The sequence below is a fragment of the Parus major genome, chromosome 2 (assembly GCF_001522545.3).
Source record: "Parus major isolate Abel chromosome 2, Parus_major1.1, whole genome shotgun sequence".
NCBI classification, from domain to species: Eukaryota; Metazoa; Chordata; class Aves; order Passeriformes; family Paridae; genus Parus; species Parus major.
The window spans coordinates 34,971,868-34,990,044 of NC_031769.1; the positions used below are offsets into that span (position 1 = coordinate 34,971,868).

At 38.7% G+C, this 18,177-nt stretch overlaps 1 protein-coding gene across 3 annotated transcripts in view; it reads right to left on the reverse strand.

The window, feature by feature from the left end:
• RFTN1 (raftlin, lipid raft linker 1) overlaps positions 1 to 18,177 on the reverse strand; it is a 97,072-nt gene that overhangs the window by 17,593 nt on the left and 61,302 nt on the right. For all 3 annotated transcript variants that reach the window (XM_015617407.2, XM_015617408.3, XM_015617406.3), the window contains exons 5-7: positions 13,659 to 14,082; positions 9,247 to 9,450; positions 704 to 819 (exon numbers count right to left, since the gene is read on the reverse strand). In XM_015617407.2, coding sequence (XP_015472893.1) covers positions 704 to 819; positions 9,247 to 9,450; positions 13,659 to 14,082 — 744 coding nt within the window. The remainder of the gene's footprint in view (positions 1 to 703; positions 820 to 9,246; positions 9,451 to 13,658; positions 14,083 to 18,177) is intronic.

Consider the following 18,177-nt stretch of genomic DNA (forward strand, 5'->3'; position numbering starts at 1 on the left):
AGTTATACTTCTTTTCCTCCCCCATGTTCTTTTTGCTTCAAGTGACAAGAACTTTTGCTTCAAGTCACAAAGAATTTAAGCCCAGCTTTTCAAATTCAGAAGTATTGTGTGTAACAAATTTGCTGTGGAAGATTGGTACTGACCAATCTGGCCTAAGCACTGTTTCTACTGATCCACGTGGGCACCTGGATCTGTAGAAGGCCAAGTTGTGACACATGAGGTTTATCCATAGGGGTTTATCCAGAATATGCAGTTTTTTCAGCATATGAAGGAGGACAGACAGAGCCAAAGCAGTTCTCCATGCTTTCCTGCTGCAGCTAAGCCTGCCTACCTAAAGGGCTGCCTTCTTTAGAACGGCAGTGCTAAAATGACTTGTGTGATCATGTTGCCCTGACAACCAATGGAGATCCTCTGTACAGTTCATCTAGCAGACATCTGCAATTTTGAGATAGATAGCCCAGAGTTTCACTGCTCATTGTCACTCAAATTTCCTACCCTCCAAAAAAAGCATGAGGTCATGCTCAGAAGTGTGTCGTACAAACCCAGTGTGGTGAACTGGCATTACTGTTAACATTGCATCCCTTCACTTTGGCTGCCTGACTGGTTCTGTTGGAGCACAGATCAGTACATGAGAGTCTGTCTCACAGTCTTGGAGTGTTTTGATTTACAAAGAAAAGTCAAAGAAGAAACACTGTACACATACCTTCAAGACAGTCCACTGCTCTACCACAATTGCATCATACCCCTGCGTGGTTTTACTGTCTTCCACAGCAACATCTTCAAAGAGAAATACTCCATCCATTGTCCCGTGTAAAGAATCTGTGAAAACACAATGCTGCCTGTAAGCTTTATAGAAGACACTCCATGTGTGGTGAGACATCTGAATTTATTAATAACATATTCTTCCAAGGATGTTACTAAAAAGTTCACAGACATTATCTGATAGTCTAGCTCTATTAAATGAATGAGACTTTTACCTCTAGCACTTTTAAGATCAGTCCTACTCCCTAATAGCAAACCTTGCTGTCCAGTCTGTTATTCCACCCTTTGCCATCAGAAATCACAGCTTTCCCATTCTGAGCAGTAATTCAGTCCTTAGTTCAGCAGTACTGCTCAACTACTTGAAGCTATAAACACACTAAAGACCATACATTATGTCAATGTGTTATTTTCAAGGGGTTTTGAAGGTATACTGATTTATTTTTATGGTATTTATGATATTGATACTTGTGACTATATCTATTCACTCACACAAGTCAGAGCCCTGCATATGGATCAGCCACTACAGATACAGTGATCTACATGGACTAAGGATGATCTGGCATATCTGAACAGTGTGAAAGAAAAGATACATTCATAACTATTTAATCAATTTATGAAGGCATTTTGACCATCTGGTTTAGTGCCTCTTTGTTCTCATTTGCATTCCCTACACGTTCAGCCTTTTTTCAGACAACACATACTCTTAAAGTTACTTGAGCAGCACTTTCTCCTTTAACTCAGCCACTCAGTCCATAAGCAGCAATCACTCCCATATTCCAGAGCTTAGGTTCTGTCAGCTCCATGACAGAACAGAAACAGAATAACTGAAAAAAACCCAAACAAACAAACTTAGATTTCTTTGTTAAAATCAGCTGATTGATGGAACAATAGAATTATGTTTAGGGAAACTGTAAATAAGCAGGACTGTGCTCTTTGCAAACAGAGAAAACTCTTCTCACATTGTCAAAAAGCGTCTTTTTCAGCCTTTCGAATATGAACAATATATTTACCCTGTATGACTGATTATAAAAGACCTTGCTTATCCCCTCCCCAAATGTTGCATTTTGCATGATAGTTTCCTTACATTTCTAGCAACACTATATTCCTTGAACTGGTATGATACATGTTTTTGAAATGCAGTCACACATGCCAAACTGACAGTTTCTTGAACCGACAGAGGAGTCTTCTGGATAAGCCTGCTTAGGTGCTTCATCAGGGTCATCCTGCTTTCCTGGTGAATGTTACAAGGTCAAGAAATGCCAGCAGGAAGGAATCGCTGCCTCCAAGGGAAAACATACATCAAACTCAGAAACAATTTTCACAAAGGAAGCAGTGAGGAGGATTAAGTGGCTTCTTACCTCTTGCAGACACAATCTCAGTCAACATCTTCCAATGTCATTATATGATCTAAATCAAATTTATTATCTGGAAATAACAAATTTGTTGCAGGCAAAGCCTGCAACAGACCAGACTCCTACATCTGGAGGCTTATGTCTACATAAACACTGCAGCAAGACTGCTGCTGCAGGTGTCAGTGCACAACCCCTCTGCTTCTATTTGCACAGTCCCTTATCCTCTTTCGCTGCTGTTGCAGTAGACTCATTAAGCTGCAAGTCAGGAGATTAAAATACTTCTCTCTAAAATAACACAGCTCTTGTTTTTTTTCTTTTTTTTTTTTTGTTCACTTGTGAAGGAAAAAAGTTGTAAACCACTTACTAGGGATTGTCTTTGAGATTCTGTTGGAAGACTAAATGAAGAAGAAAAACACTCCATCTACTTTCACACTGTTTTGACAAGCAGGTTTCCTGCAACTCTATTTAAAATAAAGAGAGCCGAAGACTCCTCACAGCTACGCAAGCCAGGATTACACATTGCTCCAAGGTGGATGAGCTGGACTACAACGTAGTAACTCCTGTCATCCAGACAGATTTCTCATCCAAGTGAGAGAAGAACAGACATTTTTGCTGTGAAATAACAGGCCAGGTCACTAAGAAGCTGGGTTACAGGTTTGAAAACAAAGGGAGAGCAAGCTTGCCATATACCAAAGGGTACAAGATTTAATTACTGGATTTCATTCAAAAACAGCACTTTGTTAGACCTGACACTACAAAGGGGGAACCAACTCAATTTCTGTGAAATATCACATTCCAACACTCAAACCCATATCCAAATCTATTTCAGGATGCTAATGTACAAACAGCCCTTTAATTTTCCAAAGAAGGGATGACAGGACAGCACCTAAGACTGAAAGCAGATCCCTACTAGACACAGACATCCCGATCTCACCAGGGCAGTTTTATACAGCACCCAGAGCACTGCTCCTGTGTTGTGAATTCCCTTAATGAAATTCTGTGTCACACTGTTGGCACAACTGCAGCTTGAGCTCTCCCCGCCCCATGTTTGCCAGCTAATTAATAAGTGATCAAAACACAATCAGCAGGCGTGTGTTTACACTCACTCGTAAATCATCCTTTATGTTTCATTCTGCTGCACATTCCACTCATGCAATTCACAGCTTCCACATATGTGAATATGATGGCACATATGAAATGTTTTAGAAACCAATAGCTGAGCTCAGGAGACCCTACAGGCAAAAGAAACTTCACTTGGCAGTGCTGAGTTTATGGTTTGGACTTGTGATCCTAAAGGTCTTTTCAAATCTAAATGATTCTAAGATTTTGCTTGCTTGTTGGAAGTACAATGATTACTGTTGAAGGCTACATCCATCAGTCCCACAATCTACTGATTTTTTAATGGGTTTTTTTTTTTGCTAGTAAAGAAACCCATGGAAAAGGAGAAAACTGGAAGGGGAAAATGATGACAGAAAGACAGCTGCAAATGTAAATAACAGTGTCTGTCCAACAGAGTGATGCTAGTGAAAAACTACAGAAACTGGTTGATGGCAATCACTGAGATTTCCCTCTCAACCAGAACCAACCTCATCTCTCTACCTGTGTGCCATAGTGTTTTACATATTCATGCCATGAATGCACACCTGCCAATTCTCACATCTCACACCCTGGCTGCACATTTTATCTTTTACATGTCATGTACTACACTTCCAGAGAAAAAGGGAGGCACCGTAAAGAATAAATAGATTTTTAATTCCTTTGCATGTGAAGCATTTGGGATGCTGAGAATAATGGGGGAAAGGAGAATGCAGCAGAGAAAAAGCTAGCAGGGTCATGTGTTGAAGAAAAGGCACTTATAACCCATGCTATGATGTCAGGATCAGCAGGAATTCCAGGGAAACTCACAAAGAGGTGAGGGCAAGGAAATGGCCAGATGCACTGAGTCTGCCTGCAGTACTTTTATCACACAGAGCTCTAGATGTAAGGGCAATTTAAGTCAACAGTCACATGTTCTAGAGCTGGCCCGCTAGGTGAGATGCACCTGATCCAACAGTTTCATAGAACCATACAATAATTGAGCTGGATGGGGACCTCAGGAGGTCTCCAGTCCAATCACATGCTCAAAGCAGATTCAATACAACTCCAGAGACAACCACTCATGGCTTTATCCAGTTGCATCCTCAAAATCTCCAAGAATGGAGATAGCATAACTTCCTGGGCAGCCTCTTCCAGAGAGTGTTTTCATGATGAGAAAGTGTTTTTTTTATATCCAAAAGGACCTCTTTTTTTTCAATTTATGTATATTTTTTTCCAATCCTCCTACCAAACACAAATCAAGGGCCTGGATCCACCTTTTTGATTGTCTTCTCACAGGCACTGCAAGGCACTGTTAGGTCCCCCAAAGCTATCCTATCTCAAGTGATGGTTCATCTTCAGCTTGCTGCCTACTAAAATTCCCCTGGCCCTCTCAACAGAGCTGCTACCCAGCCAGGCTGCACCCAGCACGGATTAGTGAAAAGGCCTCTCCCGTCCCAGAGGCAGGACATTTATCCTCATGAAATTTCATGAAACAGCTCCTGCTGGTATGTTTTTTCAGCCTGCCCAGGTTCCTCTGGACAGTAGCCCAGTTTCGAGGCACATCAGCTGTCTCCTGAGTATGGGATCATCCACAAATTTGACAAAAGCAAGCCTTGCTGCCTCCTGTGCATCACTGATAAAATTATTAAACATAACAATGTTGTTGTGCTAACAAAAAGGCCCCAGGACAGATCTCTGTGGTACTCCACTTTTTACTTCAGGTAAACTGTGACCTGTTAACTGCAGCTCTCTGAGTCTACCCACATAACCAGATTTTTAGCCATCAAGGCTGCATGGTCCTAGCTTGGATACAAAAACATTGTGGGAGTCACTGCCAAACTCCCTCGATGAATTCACCCAAAATGACATCTACTGCTTTCTCTTCACCCACAAATTGTTATCTTGTAACAGAGGACAATCAGTTTCAACTACGTTTTACTCTTGTTAAACTCATGCTGAATGTCCCCCAATCACTGTCCTCTCCTTCATGTGTCTACGAGTTCCCAGTGGACATACTCAATGATCCAGCCAGAAATGAAATGAGGCTGACCACACTGTAGGTCCCTGGTTTGTACTTCTGGCCTTTTTTATTAAAGATAGGTGCAACCTTTGCCTGTGTCTGTGAAGACTAAGACAAAGGAAGCATGAAGTATCTCAGTCTTGTCTAGATGCATCTGATCTCTTTTGCATATCCTCATGTAGGATGAGGTGGATCACAACACAAATCCTACTGACAATATTGGTCCAGGCCTAGATTTCCATTGATTATACTGCCACTTTAAGGTGACAACTCATACACAGATTCCTGCAGGGCAGATTTTACAGATACATTTATTCAGCTAGATGTTACCTAACCTGTCTAAAAAGATCAGTCATCTAAAGCTTTAGATGGTAAGTTGGTCTTTCCAGTTTTCACTGTTTCCTATGTAAAGTATTTCCTGATTCTGATGCAGTTGTATTCTCTTTTGGTAATCTCTTGTTTAACAAGAGTCAGCTCCTGGAACATAGCCTGAGTTTGAAAGTTCCTTAGAAATGCTAAATATTCATCCATTTACAATAGGGCAGTAAGAAGTGCTAATAAAACAAAACATTTTGACATTACTGTTTGCAGTATCATTTCCCAATCTCTATTTTTGAACTTCACTCTTACTTAAAGAAAAGGCTCCAAAAGTAGAGGTTACAATCAATGTCCTTCCTCTGAAAATGTTCCATTACCACTGCATCTTTTATTAAGGTTTCCTACTGTGCACAAAAAGCTATTTTCACTGGGTTGTATAAATATTTGATGTAGCTCGATTGACAAAAACGTATTTTGATGTTCTTGCTTCTGATTTACAGGAGGTATGTGGGAAAAGATTACTTACTTTACTATGACAGCTGTCTTAGCAGGTGACAATTTTCCCCCTGTTGTCTTTGAACAACAAATTCTCCTTATCTAGGAAAACTAACCTTCAGGCTGCTGTTGCTCTCAATGAGGAAAACTAGCTCTCGATGGCTTTATGGGGCACGTGACCTGAATGTCTGCCTTTGCTTCGTATTTGCATTCCTGCCCCCTTCTGCATCTTTTCACCTTCAGTACACACAGAGAAAATAATTCCATACGGATGATAAAAATCCCAGTACTTCAGAGGCTAAGGTGACAATAATCAGCCAAAGGCATCGCTGGCTCGTCTCTCTCAGAGGCAGATGACAGAGACTATCAATTGGACTCTCTTAAAATCCTGACTACTTTCTTCTTCCAAGCAACTCACATTTTCTTTCATTTGCTTTGTGTTTAAGTACTGTCAATGTTTTCTGACTGGCTGGCTTTTTCTAGGTTTGAAAGGCAGAAAATTCACAGACAGAATGGTACAACAAACACAAAAATGCTAGGCACTTAAAGAGCTGCAGTTCAAGTGAAGATGAACAGGCTTGTGATTATTCTGTTAAGGCATCAAAATATAACCTTGAAGAGGTTTGACTCTTCCTGCCTCCTCACAGTGCCGATTGGAGACTTGCTGTTACAGGAAAGAAGGAGACCCCACCTGTTACTTCCTTTCCATTTGGTATTAATCTGTAGCTTGCTGTTACAGTCTCCATTCTCACTAGAAGAGGTCAAGGGTGAATTCCAATGGTCACTTTAGATCACGAGGCAGGATCAGTTTACACCTGGGACTACAGGAAGAATTATCAATCCCATGAGCTGGATGAGAAACACCAGCAGGTAACTGAAGAGCAAATTTAAATAAATAACTGCTACCTGCCAACATGAGAACATTCAAGGACCAAGCAGACTGCTGTCTCTAACTTACCAGCAAAATCTGAATACATTTAATATATGATGTAACTCTGCATGGTTTATAAACTGAGATCAGCAATTGTGTTGTATTTCTGTTTATAATTATCTGGTACAATAAGCAAAAAGAAACAATTGTTACCAGTGAACTTTAAAACTCTTTTAAAGACTAATTATTAAGCTGTTAGCAGAAGGAAGAAACAGATTTATGACTACTGACAATCTGGAAATCTTCACTTCATTGGGTATTCCAAGGACAAGGGGGAAAAGAAGAAGATAATAACCCTGCTTTTATGTCTAATAAGCAAAATAATGAATTCATACTTTAAGCCAAAAAGAAAACCAGCCCTCAGAACAAAGAAATTGGTATAGCCAATTAAAGAAAGTATGCTGATACTACCTTAATTTGGAAGAGGATTAATCAGTGAGTAAGCCCAGATATGAAGAGCTGGACAGGCTGCCATAGAAGTCCAGAAAAAATTAAAAGGCTGAGAAGCCCTCAGACCCCTACTTCTTCTCGCATCCCTACCCTGTGTTGTTTGATACTGACTGGTATATGAGTAAAAAAGCTGCTCCATTTCTCTGCAGCACAGAAAAAATTTAGGATTTAAATGATAAAACATTTAACTGCAAGTAATAGCAACTCACATATATTCTTAGTAAATGTTCTTCTAATAGCATAATACACTTTTAGAAACCTTGTTTCAGCTTTTTGATTTCTAAAATTTGTTCCTTACAATGTTTGTAGCCATAAAACGTTAATAACAATGTTTATTAATTGTTCTTCCATCACTAATCTAACTTACTCCTGAATCTCTCCACTTTTACATAATTTGTTGTCTTGTTTGAGTTGAAACTTTGCTGCCAGCATTCAAGCCTGCTTTATCTACATCCATAGGCAGTTATCCAGCACTCCTCACTCTGGTATCCAAGTACATGAACCTCCCACAGGGCTCTGCTATGTAAATGAACTCGAAAAGTTTGAATAATGGAAAATCGCTGTGTTTAAAACATTTTAGAGTGAACTGACAAGCAGATTTTATTTCCAAACACAGAGTCTGATAACTGAGCCTGATAGAGCCAATTAGCTTTGCCTCTGTGCAATTTATATACATAAAGTAAATGACCATTTGTTTTTAAGCAAGTTAACTAGCAATTACAAGGCTTTCCAGGAAGCTGTGTGAAAGCATTCCATCAGCTGAACTTTAGACCTTCCTTTTTTTTTTTTTTTGGTACTTGTTTGTAAAATGAAAAATTAGGATTGCCTGTTAATTTCCTGATTGACTTTTACCAGAACTGAGTCATATTCCTTTGTTTTATCCTGGGTTCTAGAATTCAGACCAACAGTAAGAAGATGCTCTGGAAGCAGCTCCCCTATAATTTTGAGGCATAAACCAACTAATTTTAGTAGGAATGTGTAATCACATTCCTTACCGCATTCCTTTAGAAAAATGCAAATCAAACCAAAATTAGGTGAAAGATTCAGCCATAAGCACTTTAACCATGAAGTATGCAAAATTTTCCAATGAAATTAATCCGATTGCAACTTCAACATTTTTATGTTCAAGTACTTCTCTTCAATTGTTCTCATGGCTCCTAGGTTATGTCTCTTGGATCTGTGTACTCAAGTCCTTCTCTGTACACCAGGCTTGCCATGATGGCCATGAGTGTGGTACTGACTGGCTGCAGTACAATGCTGGACTCAGTGCCACTCTTCCACAACATGAAAAAATCTAGGATTTTTAATCTTATTAAATTAAAACCAACATTTATCCATAACTCATAGCTGAGACAAACATAAAGAATTTACAAAATTTACAGTTTTGTAAAACTGTGCCATCCAGTTGGAAAGGGTCTCTGCAAGAACCGGAATTAACTTCTTGTTGGCCAGATAAAACTCAAGTCCTTGCACTGACCTGCAATTAAAGCCACATGCAGGATGACAGCAAAGTCAACCTTCTATTTATGTCATCTGTTTTGCAATCTTATTAGTTTAATTCATTTTACTTGGTAGTGCTTATTAACTCCATATATTTCTGCAATTACAAAATTATCTCTAGTATGTTTATGAAATATAATACATGATCTGTTTTCCTTATTCAAATGCCAAAATATTTTCTGTACTTCCACTCCATTTAACTGGAAGAGGCTGATCTATTACAAGTCTGCCTCAAGTCTATATTAAAGTACCTCCCAAATATCTTCTCTTCAAAGATAATGACCTCTATTAAAGGAGAGAGGAAAATAATCACAGCATAATGCTTTCTGTAATTTCCATACCATTTACCATTCCAAGGCTGAAGATGGCGTTTACCAATGAGCCTCCTTTCCTGAAGTGATCTGTCATGTGCTCCAGCCAATTTGCTTCTAAGCTGTTGACAGTCTTCCCATTCCTGGAGATCCTCATAGGGATAGTCACTGTATAATACTGGCTGCATTTTTGTGGGGTTTTGGGCTTGTTGAAGAGAGCGAAGATCTCTGCTTCTACCAAAGAGTAAAAAAATGGAATAATTCAACAACCTTATCATAAAATTTCAGTTAAAACAATGCATAACCCACTGTTTGCCCTTGCCTAATTACACTGTGCAACTGCAAAAAATTCTTTGGGATGCAGTTATCTCCTTAATATGTTTCTGAAGTCCAACATAGACTCTTTCAAGACCCAATACAGTATTTTGTTTGCTTTTACAGTATTTCTTACTCACAATGGATTCACTGTTGGTAACAAAACATTTAAAGACAGTAATACCTGAGTACTAATGCAACATTCCTTTATGGGAATCACCAGTTCAAACACGAAATCTAACTGCAAATTTAGAAGGAATTGCATTCTGCAGATCATGTCTATTGAAGTATTAAATAACTTGGTTTTGATGACACAAAAGTGTGGAACAAGCCAATGGCAGTCTCATCTCAAGAATGAATGCAATGAATCACTCATGTAAAGACTCTGATAGCTGCTTTGTTGATTTACTCTGGATCTGAGCAAAGGTGAGACATTAACACAACAGCAAATGAATTTTAAAAATGGAATTGTGAAGGGTCTTAAAAATTAGAACATCTTCTAGACTCTTTTCTATGTTACCTCCAGTATATTTTAGGAGTAGTTACTACAGGCAAAAAAGTCATTGCTGACAGCAAAGCTGAGCTTTCACAACCCTAAACTGGAATTAACTTTAAAAGCAGATATCCTTAGCAGAAGAGTACAGCCATAATTAAAATAACCAATTAAAATATTTTGGACACTATCATTTTACTTATTAATGGACACGTAAATCAACAGTAGAATTTCTTTTGACTTCAAAATGCCAAAAATTCTCCCCAAATATATTAATATGAAAGGTAAAGACATAACATTAAATTCCTTCACTCAATAAGCTATTCTTGTTTCCAAGCTATTAGGTTCTAACCTCAAGCAAAAGTAAAGAAAGAGATAGCAAGAGAAATGTTAAGATTGCTCTCTAACAAACATCACTGAGTAAGAAGCAGTGTGTAAACTGAAAAAGATACCAGAAGGGAGATGCTCAGAAACAGGCTGGCAGCACTTGAAGAGAAGAGCTGGAAGCTCATAACCAACATGAGAAGAGACCCAATGATCTCAGTCAGACATGAACTATATTTTAAGCAGAGTAGAAAGGAATAAACATTAATGTGAATCCTCTTGCTGTTTACCATTTGTTTAGAAAGAATGAAATTATGATAATCCTAGCTCAGAAGAGCATAGGTAGAATGCCTCTCTCATAATTTTGATTCTGACCCCCAGAAGAGTCTTTTGTTGGAAAAGGAGATCTTTCTGGTACGTACTAAGTCACTGATATGAGAAGCTGGACATGACCCAGCAATGTGTGTTCACAGCCCTGAGATCCAATCCTGTCCTGGGGCTGCATCCAAAGCAGCGTGGGCAGCAGGGCAAGGGAGGGATTCTGCCCCTCTGCTCTGCTCTGGTGAGACCCCACTTGCAGTATTGCATCCTGCTCTCAGCTCCCAGCACAGGAAAGACCAGAGGAGGCCACAAAGATGGTTAGAGGAGTGAGCCACCTTTCGTATGAGGAAAGGCTGAGAAAATTTGGGCTGTTCAGCCTGGAAAGACCTCAGAGCAACCTTCCAAGGGAGCCTGTAAGAGAGCTGAAGAGAGACTTTTTACCGGGCATATAATGATAGGGCATAGGGTGAAGGCTTCAGACTGAAAGAGGGCAGGGTTAGCTTAGATATTCGGGAGAAATTCTTCATGGTAAGGGTGATGAGGCCCCGGAACAGATTGCTCAGGGAAGTTGTGACTGCTCCCTCCCTGGACAACCTGGCCTAGTGGAAGGTGTTGTCTAACCCAAGTCACTAGTGACAAGTTTTCACCAGTGACCCCAAATGCATGGCCGAAGACACCCTTCAGTGTAGTTCTAAGTTAACACAGAACTTTTGGACATGCTATTGGAATATCTGTGCCTTGTTCACAGGCAAATATTGTTCAACATTGTGCTGAAAAGCCTTTTAAAAACAGGGTAAGTGAATGAGCACTACAAAACATTCAGGAATCAAGTGAAGAAGCATAAAAATAATACTTGAATAGTATAAAACCTAAAATAAAGAGCATATTTAAGACCCCACAAATAGTAAGGAATATGAATTTTTTTCCTGAAGTTTTACGCAGAGGAGAAGCAGCTCAAGAGTGGTAACTTCCTATGGAATATGTAGGGAAAAAAAACAACCACCTGATGCTTTCAATCTTCACACTCGCAAGGAAGGATGGAGAACTGGTGCCAAAAATTGAAATACATTTTCCATGGGAGGAAAAGGGAGTGCTGTAATAACAAAAATTCATTCAAGAGTAATAAAGAAATCAGCAGTGTTGTACAGGATTTGGAAAAATTCTACTTCAGATGAGCTACCACATAAAACTGCCTTCTCAGACCTTCAGTCTTGGAAAGTATTTGCATAGTTCAGCAATTTAAAAAATGCATGAAAAATAAAGCAAAAAAGAACTCAAAGAAAGATAACTGAGGAAACTAAATACATTTTTAAAATAAAGCCTCTTTTCTGGCAAATAAGCAGCAATCCTGAGGTGTTACAGACAAAAATTGGGAAGACGGGAGGTGATCAGCTTCACATTATGCAGAAATATTAAGGACACGGTTACTTGTAGCAAAAGAATTTCAATGTTCAGTAAGGAGAGGAATAGCATCAAAGAGATGATTAAATGTGCTAAGTTAACTCTCTCAAAGATAGCATATAAAAAAGAGAACTGATCTGGTCAGACTTGCATATAACTGATTTTTAACTAAGAGATGTTTAAAGTGTAAAATTATAGTTTTGGGACAACCCACCTCTAAGGCTGTAGACAAGAGATCGTCTACAAGAGACAAAGCTATGCTTTGACCCAATTTGGGTGCCCCCTTGCCCAACAAAAGCTGAAGAAAGTATCTTGGAAGGTTACTCTGTGGTCCAAATTGGATCTGAAAGCTAATTACACCAAACTGCAATGGAAACCAAGACAATAATCCAAGAAGTACAGTGCAAAGTCATTCTGGGTCCTACATAAGAAATTCCCAAAGGGGCAGGATTGTTTGGCTGAATCTATGTAAAGTCTTAGAGAATAGTGATAAATTAAAGTCAAGGACAGTACCAGATTTAGACATTCCACCCACATTCCCCCTCCATAGATTTGTAACCTGTAAGGAAATTAAGGAAAGCAGTAAGAGAAATGAGTGTAAACATGGATTTCTTGGATTTCAACAACATAAAAATGTATTTTGAGGCTTAAACTGGAAATGGAGCAAGAATATTTTTCCTTTCAGTTTTCTAAATTGCTCTGGTCTACATCCTATTTTGAACTACAGTTCTTACTTACAGAAGTAACCTTTGAGTAACAAACACCTTAAGGAGGGTATTTTAGACCTCAGCTGAGACTTGTGGTCTTTGATGGCATAAAATGACATTTAAAAAGTGCAAAGCCCACCTGAGGAAGAATTTGTCAAAGAAATGAAAGAAATAAAACTAGTATATGAGTAGAAATCTTTAAAAAAAAAGGATAACTGGAAGGCAAATTATTATGAGCCCCATTATCAAATTTTTATTATGAATTAGCAAACATGAGTCATTAACAAAAATAACTGCTGTTTTCCAGTAATTACAGCTCTGACTGGAGCACTGACTCCCACACTGACTGTAGGATACTAGGAGACTTCAGAGTCCAGATCACATATATTCATGCTGTTCCTGAGGTGGTTTAATTCCAGCTATCTGTTCACCTGCTACAAAGGGGCTGTGATATGTCTTTGTGAATTATTCCTTTTATGGCTGCAAAAGCTTGTCAGGCAGATTAACAGGGCTTTTTATTCAAACAGACAAAAAGGACACAAAGATCAAGAGCTCTGAGGGTATGGCAACAAATACAGAAATGAACCAATTCAGCTGAACAGCAGACAAAAATAAGTCTTCACAATCAGGCATACATATGGGCCATAACAAAGCTGCACCTGCTTATATCATCTCTTCCTTTGCCACCTGACTCCTGCTCAGTTGCAGTGAACTGTGTAACCATGCTGAAATCAGGTTAAGTGGCTCATTTGGGGCATCTTTTCTTCACTATCTCAGTGGCAATGTCCCCCCTGCATCCCCACCCCACCAAAGGAGCTGGGAATGTAATTGAGGCCATTTTAACTTAGCTTTTATGTACAAAAGGTCACTACAGTACTTACTGCCAGTAAGTGGTTTTAAGCATCGTGCTGGCGTTTCATTCTCTGCAAGTCCATTCGTCTTGTCTGCTGCTTCTCTCACACTTGAGTTCTCATGTTGAGACTGTTCTTCACTTCCCTTCACAGACTTGGAATTCAGCTCCTCAGTAGCCTGTCCTTCACCTCTACAGCCCTCTCTGGATGTGGCACATTGGTCAGCACTTTGCTCACTCTGTGTTGGAGTACTGCATCCATCAGTGCTGTCTATTTTCTCGCCATCCGGTGAAGCATGATCCTCGGGGTAATTTGATACATTTTTATTATCTCTTGATTGAACAGAGTTGTTACTGGCAGGTGTCAGGGAGGCGCTGACAAGGCAGCTCTTTCTGGAATGGTACTGAGGTATAATTCCAACAAATTTCAAGCCTTGACTTGCAGCATCTTGAATCTACAAGTTGAAGAAGATTAGATTTTTAACTGTCAAGCTGTCTTAGCTAAATAGAAACACAGAAAATAACACCCTTCAAGGCAGCAAGCATGTAATTTTGCTACTTTTGTCCACTACCACTAGAAATTGTCATGTTGCATTTATATAAAAAGGTACATTCTAAAGAGGCAGGATGAAAAGTTACCCAAACCATCTGATATAATGTGAAAACGGGGGAGGGAAGGAAAAAAGAGAAAATGTCTACATATTTCTTCACAAAAGATAAAGCTTATTATAATAAAATACCAGAAGTGTTATTTCTTACAAAAATATTTTTGTATTGATCTCGAGAAATCGGAGACTTATAATGTCTTCTGCTGAACTAGGTGTGTGATTATGACATTTATGCAAAGAAAAGCTTATTAATTTGATAACAACAGTTGTTGTTTGTCCTATTTTACATTGAGACACAAATGGCAAACTTTCACATAATGAGCATAAAAGCAAAGCTATTTTAATACACCACTTTGGGGAAGATACAGAGATCGGAATAGAAAAAGATACTGAGACATGAGCTAAGAAGAAGAAAAATGAAATTAAAAGGCTCCACCATTAATCCTTTACACTTCAGGTAAAGGAGGAAAATTAAGGAATCAGATCACAAAATATCCTAAAAAAATTCAATGGGCTAGTAGTAATGACAATTAGATGAAGCCAGCATTAGCAAACGAAGGTTTGAGATGAAGCAGAAAGAGAAATCTCTTTCAGGAAGACTCGGCACTATGGAGTCATCAGCCTCACACTCCTCAAAACCAGGAGAAGTGCAAGTGTGAGACAGACTTCTGTGAAAACATATGAGTGTCTACTGCTTCATTTATCAAAATCATTCACCAAAACGAAAAGGCTTCCATTTAATGTATACTCTTCACATAATGTAAAGTCGAATACAAATAAATCTTTCAAAAATAAATGCCTTGAGAATGGAGAAATAATTTCACTTTGTCTGCATAACACAGAATTACACAGAGTTAGTGTCTAAATTCTTTGCCTGTGCTCAAGATAGCGTGAACTTAGGAAAAACAGTTCAGTGGGACTTTTTTCAGTGGCAAGTAAAAAGGAAGAATCTTGTACCTTTTCCAAGTTTAACAGGAAGCTCATTTCTGCATCTTCTCTACACACTGTTTTTTAATGAATCATTTACTTCCTGGTAACATGTTACTGCTCTAAACGCACAAACCTACAGATGATGCCTGATCAACAAGAACTTCCTCTTTCAAACCGCTATGATATTTTCCAGGTTAAATTAACTCTTCATTTCATGATCACAGGAATTTAAATAGAGGCCTCCAGGAAACAAGGCAATGGTCTTCACAGGTGTTTAGCCTGGGAAACATGGGATGCTGACTTAAGTAAAGCTCATTGCTGAACAGACAATAAAAATACCATTAGCAGTATCCTGGCCAAAAGGGTATCTGTCTACAAAGAACGTTAGCTTTTACTTTGCTCAGGATGGTTTAAGTCAGTATCAATGACAGATGCACTGATAATGTGCTCAATGGCCCAGACTCTCCATTGTAACTTGATTAATACTTTTTTATATAGTTAGTGCTACAGTTACAAATTCATTTAATCTCTTCTCACTCGTGTACAGACACAACACTACATTTGTTTAGTAGGTTGCAGGGCAGCTAATTATAGAAATCTAACTAGTACGCAACTGTTAGAGAGTTTGAGGACAGTACATATGTGGTAATATTACTGGTCCTGGTCAATAAAGACTGCTTGTCAATCTACATCAGACTCCCACGCTGTGATAAGGAGCAGAGAGAACAGCTTTCACAGATACTGTAGCAACGTTTTACAGTCTTGGCTTACTCCAAAAAATTGTGTTTGTTCTAAGGAGTACCTGAAGCTGAGGTGGTTTTTTTGAGGCTCTTGTTCTCAGAACAGAAATGTGAGGAATTGAAAACCAAACTACAGTCTTACCTGTATTGGCCAAACAGCTTAGCAGGAAGGCTGGAAAAAAGAGTTTGTATTTTCTTTCCCAACAAAGTTAACACTGTACACTACAGAACACAAAATCTTGTTTAAACATATATTTCAAATTTTCCCAATGACATATGGCAAAACCAAGCATCTCATTATTCTCAATAGAGCCAATGCAGCAGGAAATACTATATCAAAAGTGTGATGCAAACTGCAGAACAGGAAAGTGATGTATCAGCAGTCACAGACAAAGTCAACTTTTCAGAAAACCATGAAGAAGCTAGCTTTCATCAGAAAGTGTAAAGGCTGAACATACTCAAACTACAATGACAATTTGTTTTTCAGGATCCTGCTGAGAGCTTAAATGCTATGAAATTTTAGTTGCCTTCACATCCAGACTGAATCATGCCATCCAGCAGAATCATATTTTCAGTTTCCTGTATTTCAAAGATTGAATATACAATTTTATTTTTTTTTAAAGGCAAAACAAACAAACCCCCACAAAACCAAACCCACACCTCAGTAACTGGAGAGGTTGTGCCCAGGAGATACACAGGACAGAAGGTTTCTGCAAGCCACCTGCAAGTTTTGGACCCTCTTGCAGCATCCTGTGCTGGTACACACAGACAGTTATGTCTGTCACAGCCTTCTGGGAAAATATCTCAGCAGATGCAGTGCTGGGAATCAGTAAGAAGGCTAAGTATGGGAGAAAGAAGGGGTAAAGCTGAAGTGAATGGGAATAACATGATGCTACTTGGACAGGGTCACCCAAGACATATTCCAGATCAGATAAATAACACAAACACTTGTCTTTATGTGCCAGTATAGAGCACTAACAAAGGTCTGTGTCACACTGCATTGTATGACTAAATGAAAGGAAAAAAAAAATGAAAACAACTACATCTCTACCACTTTTCACATCAGAAAAAGATCTAGATTTAACATGCCCTTACTCTAGGTGATCAATACTAACTTCAACTGTTTTATGACAATTTTTATACTTCACGTATACTATATACTTGCCCTTTACATCTTGGGAAATTTTGAAAAGGGAAATTCCAACAAAATTAAAAAAAAAAAAAATTCTTTGCTTCTTTTCCCAGATGGGAATAGAGACATTTTCATTGCCTCATAAAGTGCGGCTTGGATGATATTAACCACAAATACAAGACCAGATCTCCATCACAAAAGACGTTATTGTTCAACCACAGAAGCAGAACTTAACTCATTTATTTCAATCTGGATTAACCCCCAAGTGGGTACATCCAAATTTATTTGCAACTGGCTTGCAACAAATTGGATTTATGTCAGTTTAAAAATAGAATCTGCTTAAAGAAGGGGTGAAATTTCATGTGTACAGAGGGCCAAGGCAGTTAAAGAATTTAATGTCATCCCTATAATTTGCTTGATTAGAAACCTGGCATTTTCCCTGAGGGGGAAAAAAAATGACAGATTTAGCCTTCACTGTCTGTGAAATAAATATCAAATCTCCCACAAACTTCAGAGGGAATACGAACAAGCACCGTGTCCAACCCTGATGTCACTACCTTAATTGAATTTTAGCTGGGGCACTTGTGTTAACATTCTTAACATTTGGGAAGTGTTATTGTTTATTTCAGAACTGCCTGACCGCTATTTTTATACTGCATTTGGAAGAAAAGGAGCCATCAGCAGCACAAAGCAGTGTCACTAAACATTACACTGACATAGCAAATTTATGTCCCATCTTTTTAAATATTTCTGGTTCTCTTGAAGGCTCCCTATCCTCATTAGAAAATGGCTCACAGTCTAAATTAAAGATCTGTAAAACCATGCCTGGCAACAGCATGGCTGAATGATGAAATCCTCTTTTCTGGAAAGTATTTGTTTTACCCTGTTTTACTCTGTAAAACTCTGACTCTCACAGTCATTTGAGAACCCACGTTCAAAAGCTCATTCTGAACAGCCACACACAGGTTCTCTTTTCAAATCTATTTTGAATAAAGACATTTGGCAAGTCCATTGTACAACCCACATAATGTTTATGATTCTGTGTTTCTTGTTCCATTGTCAGCTCCATTATAATCTATTGACTGCAAGCATGATGGACCTCTTATAAATATGGAAACTCAAGGATATAGGATATAAACC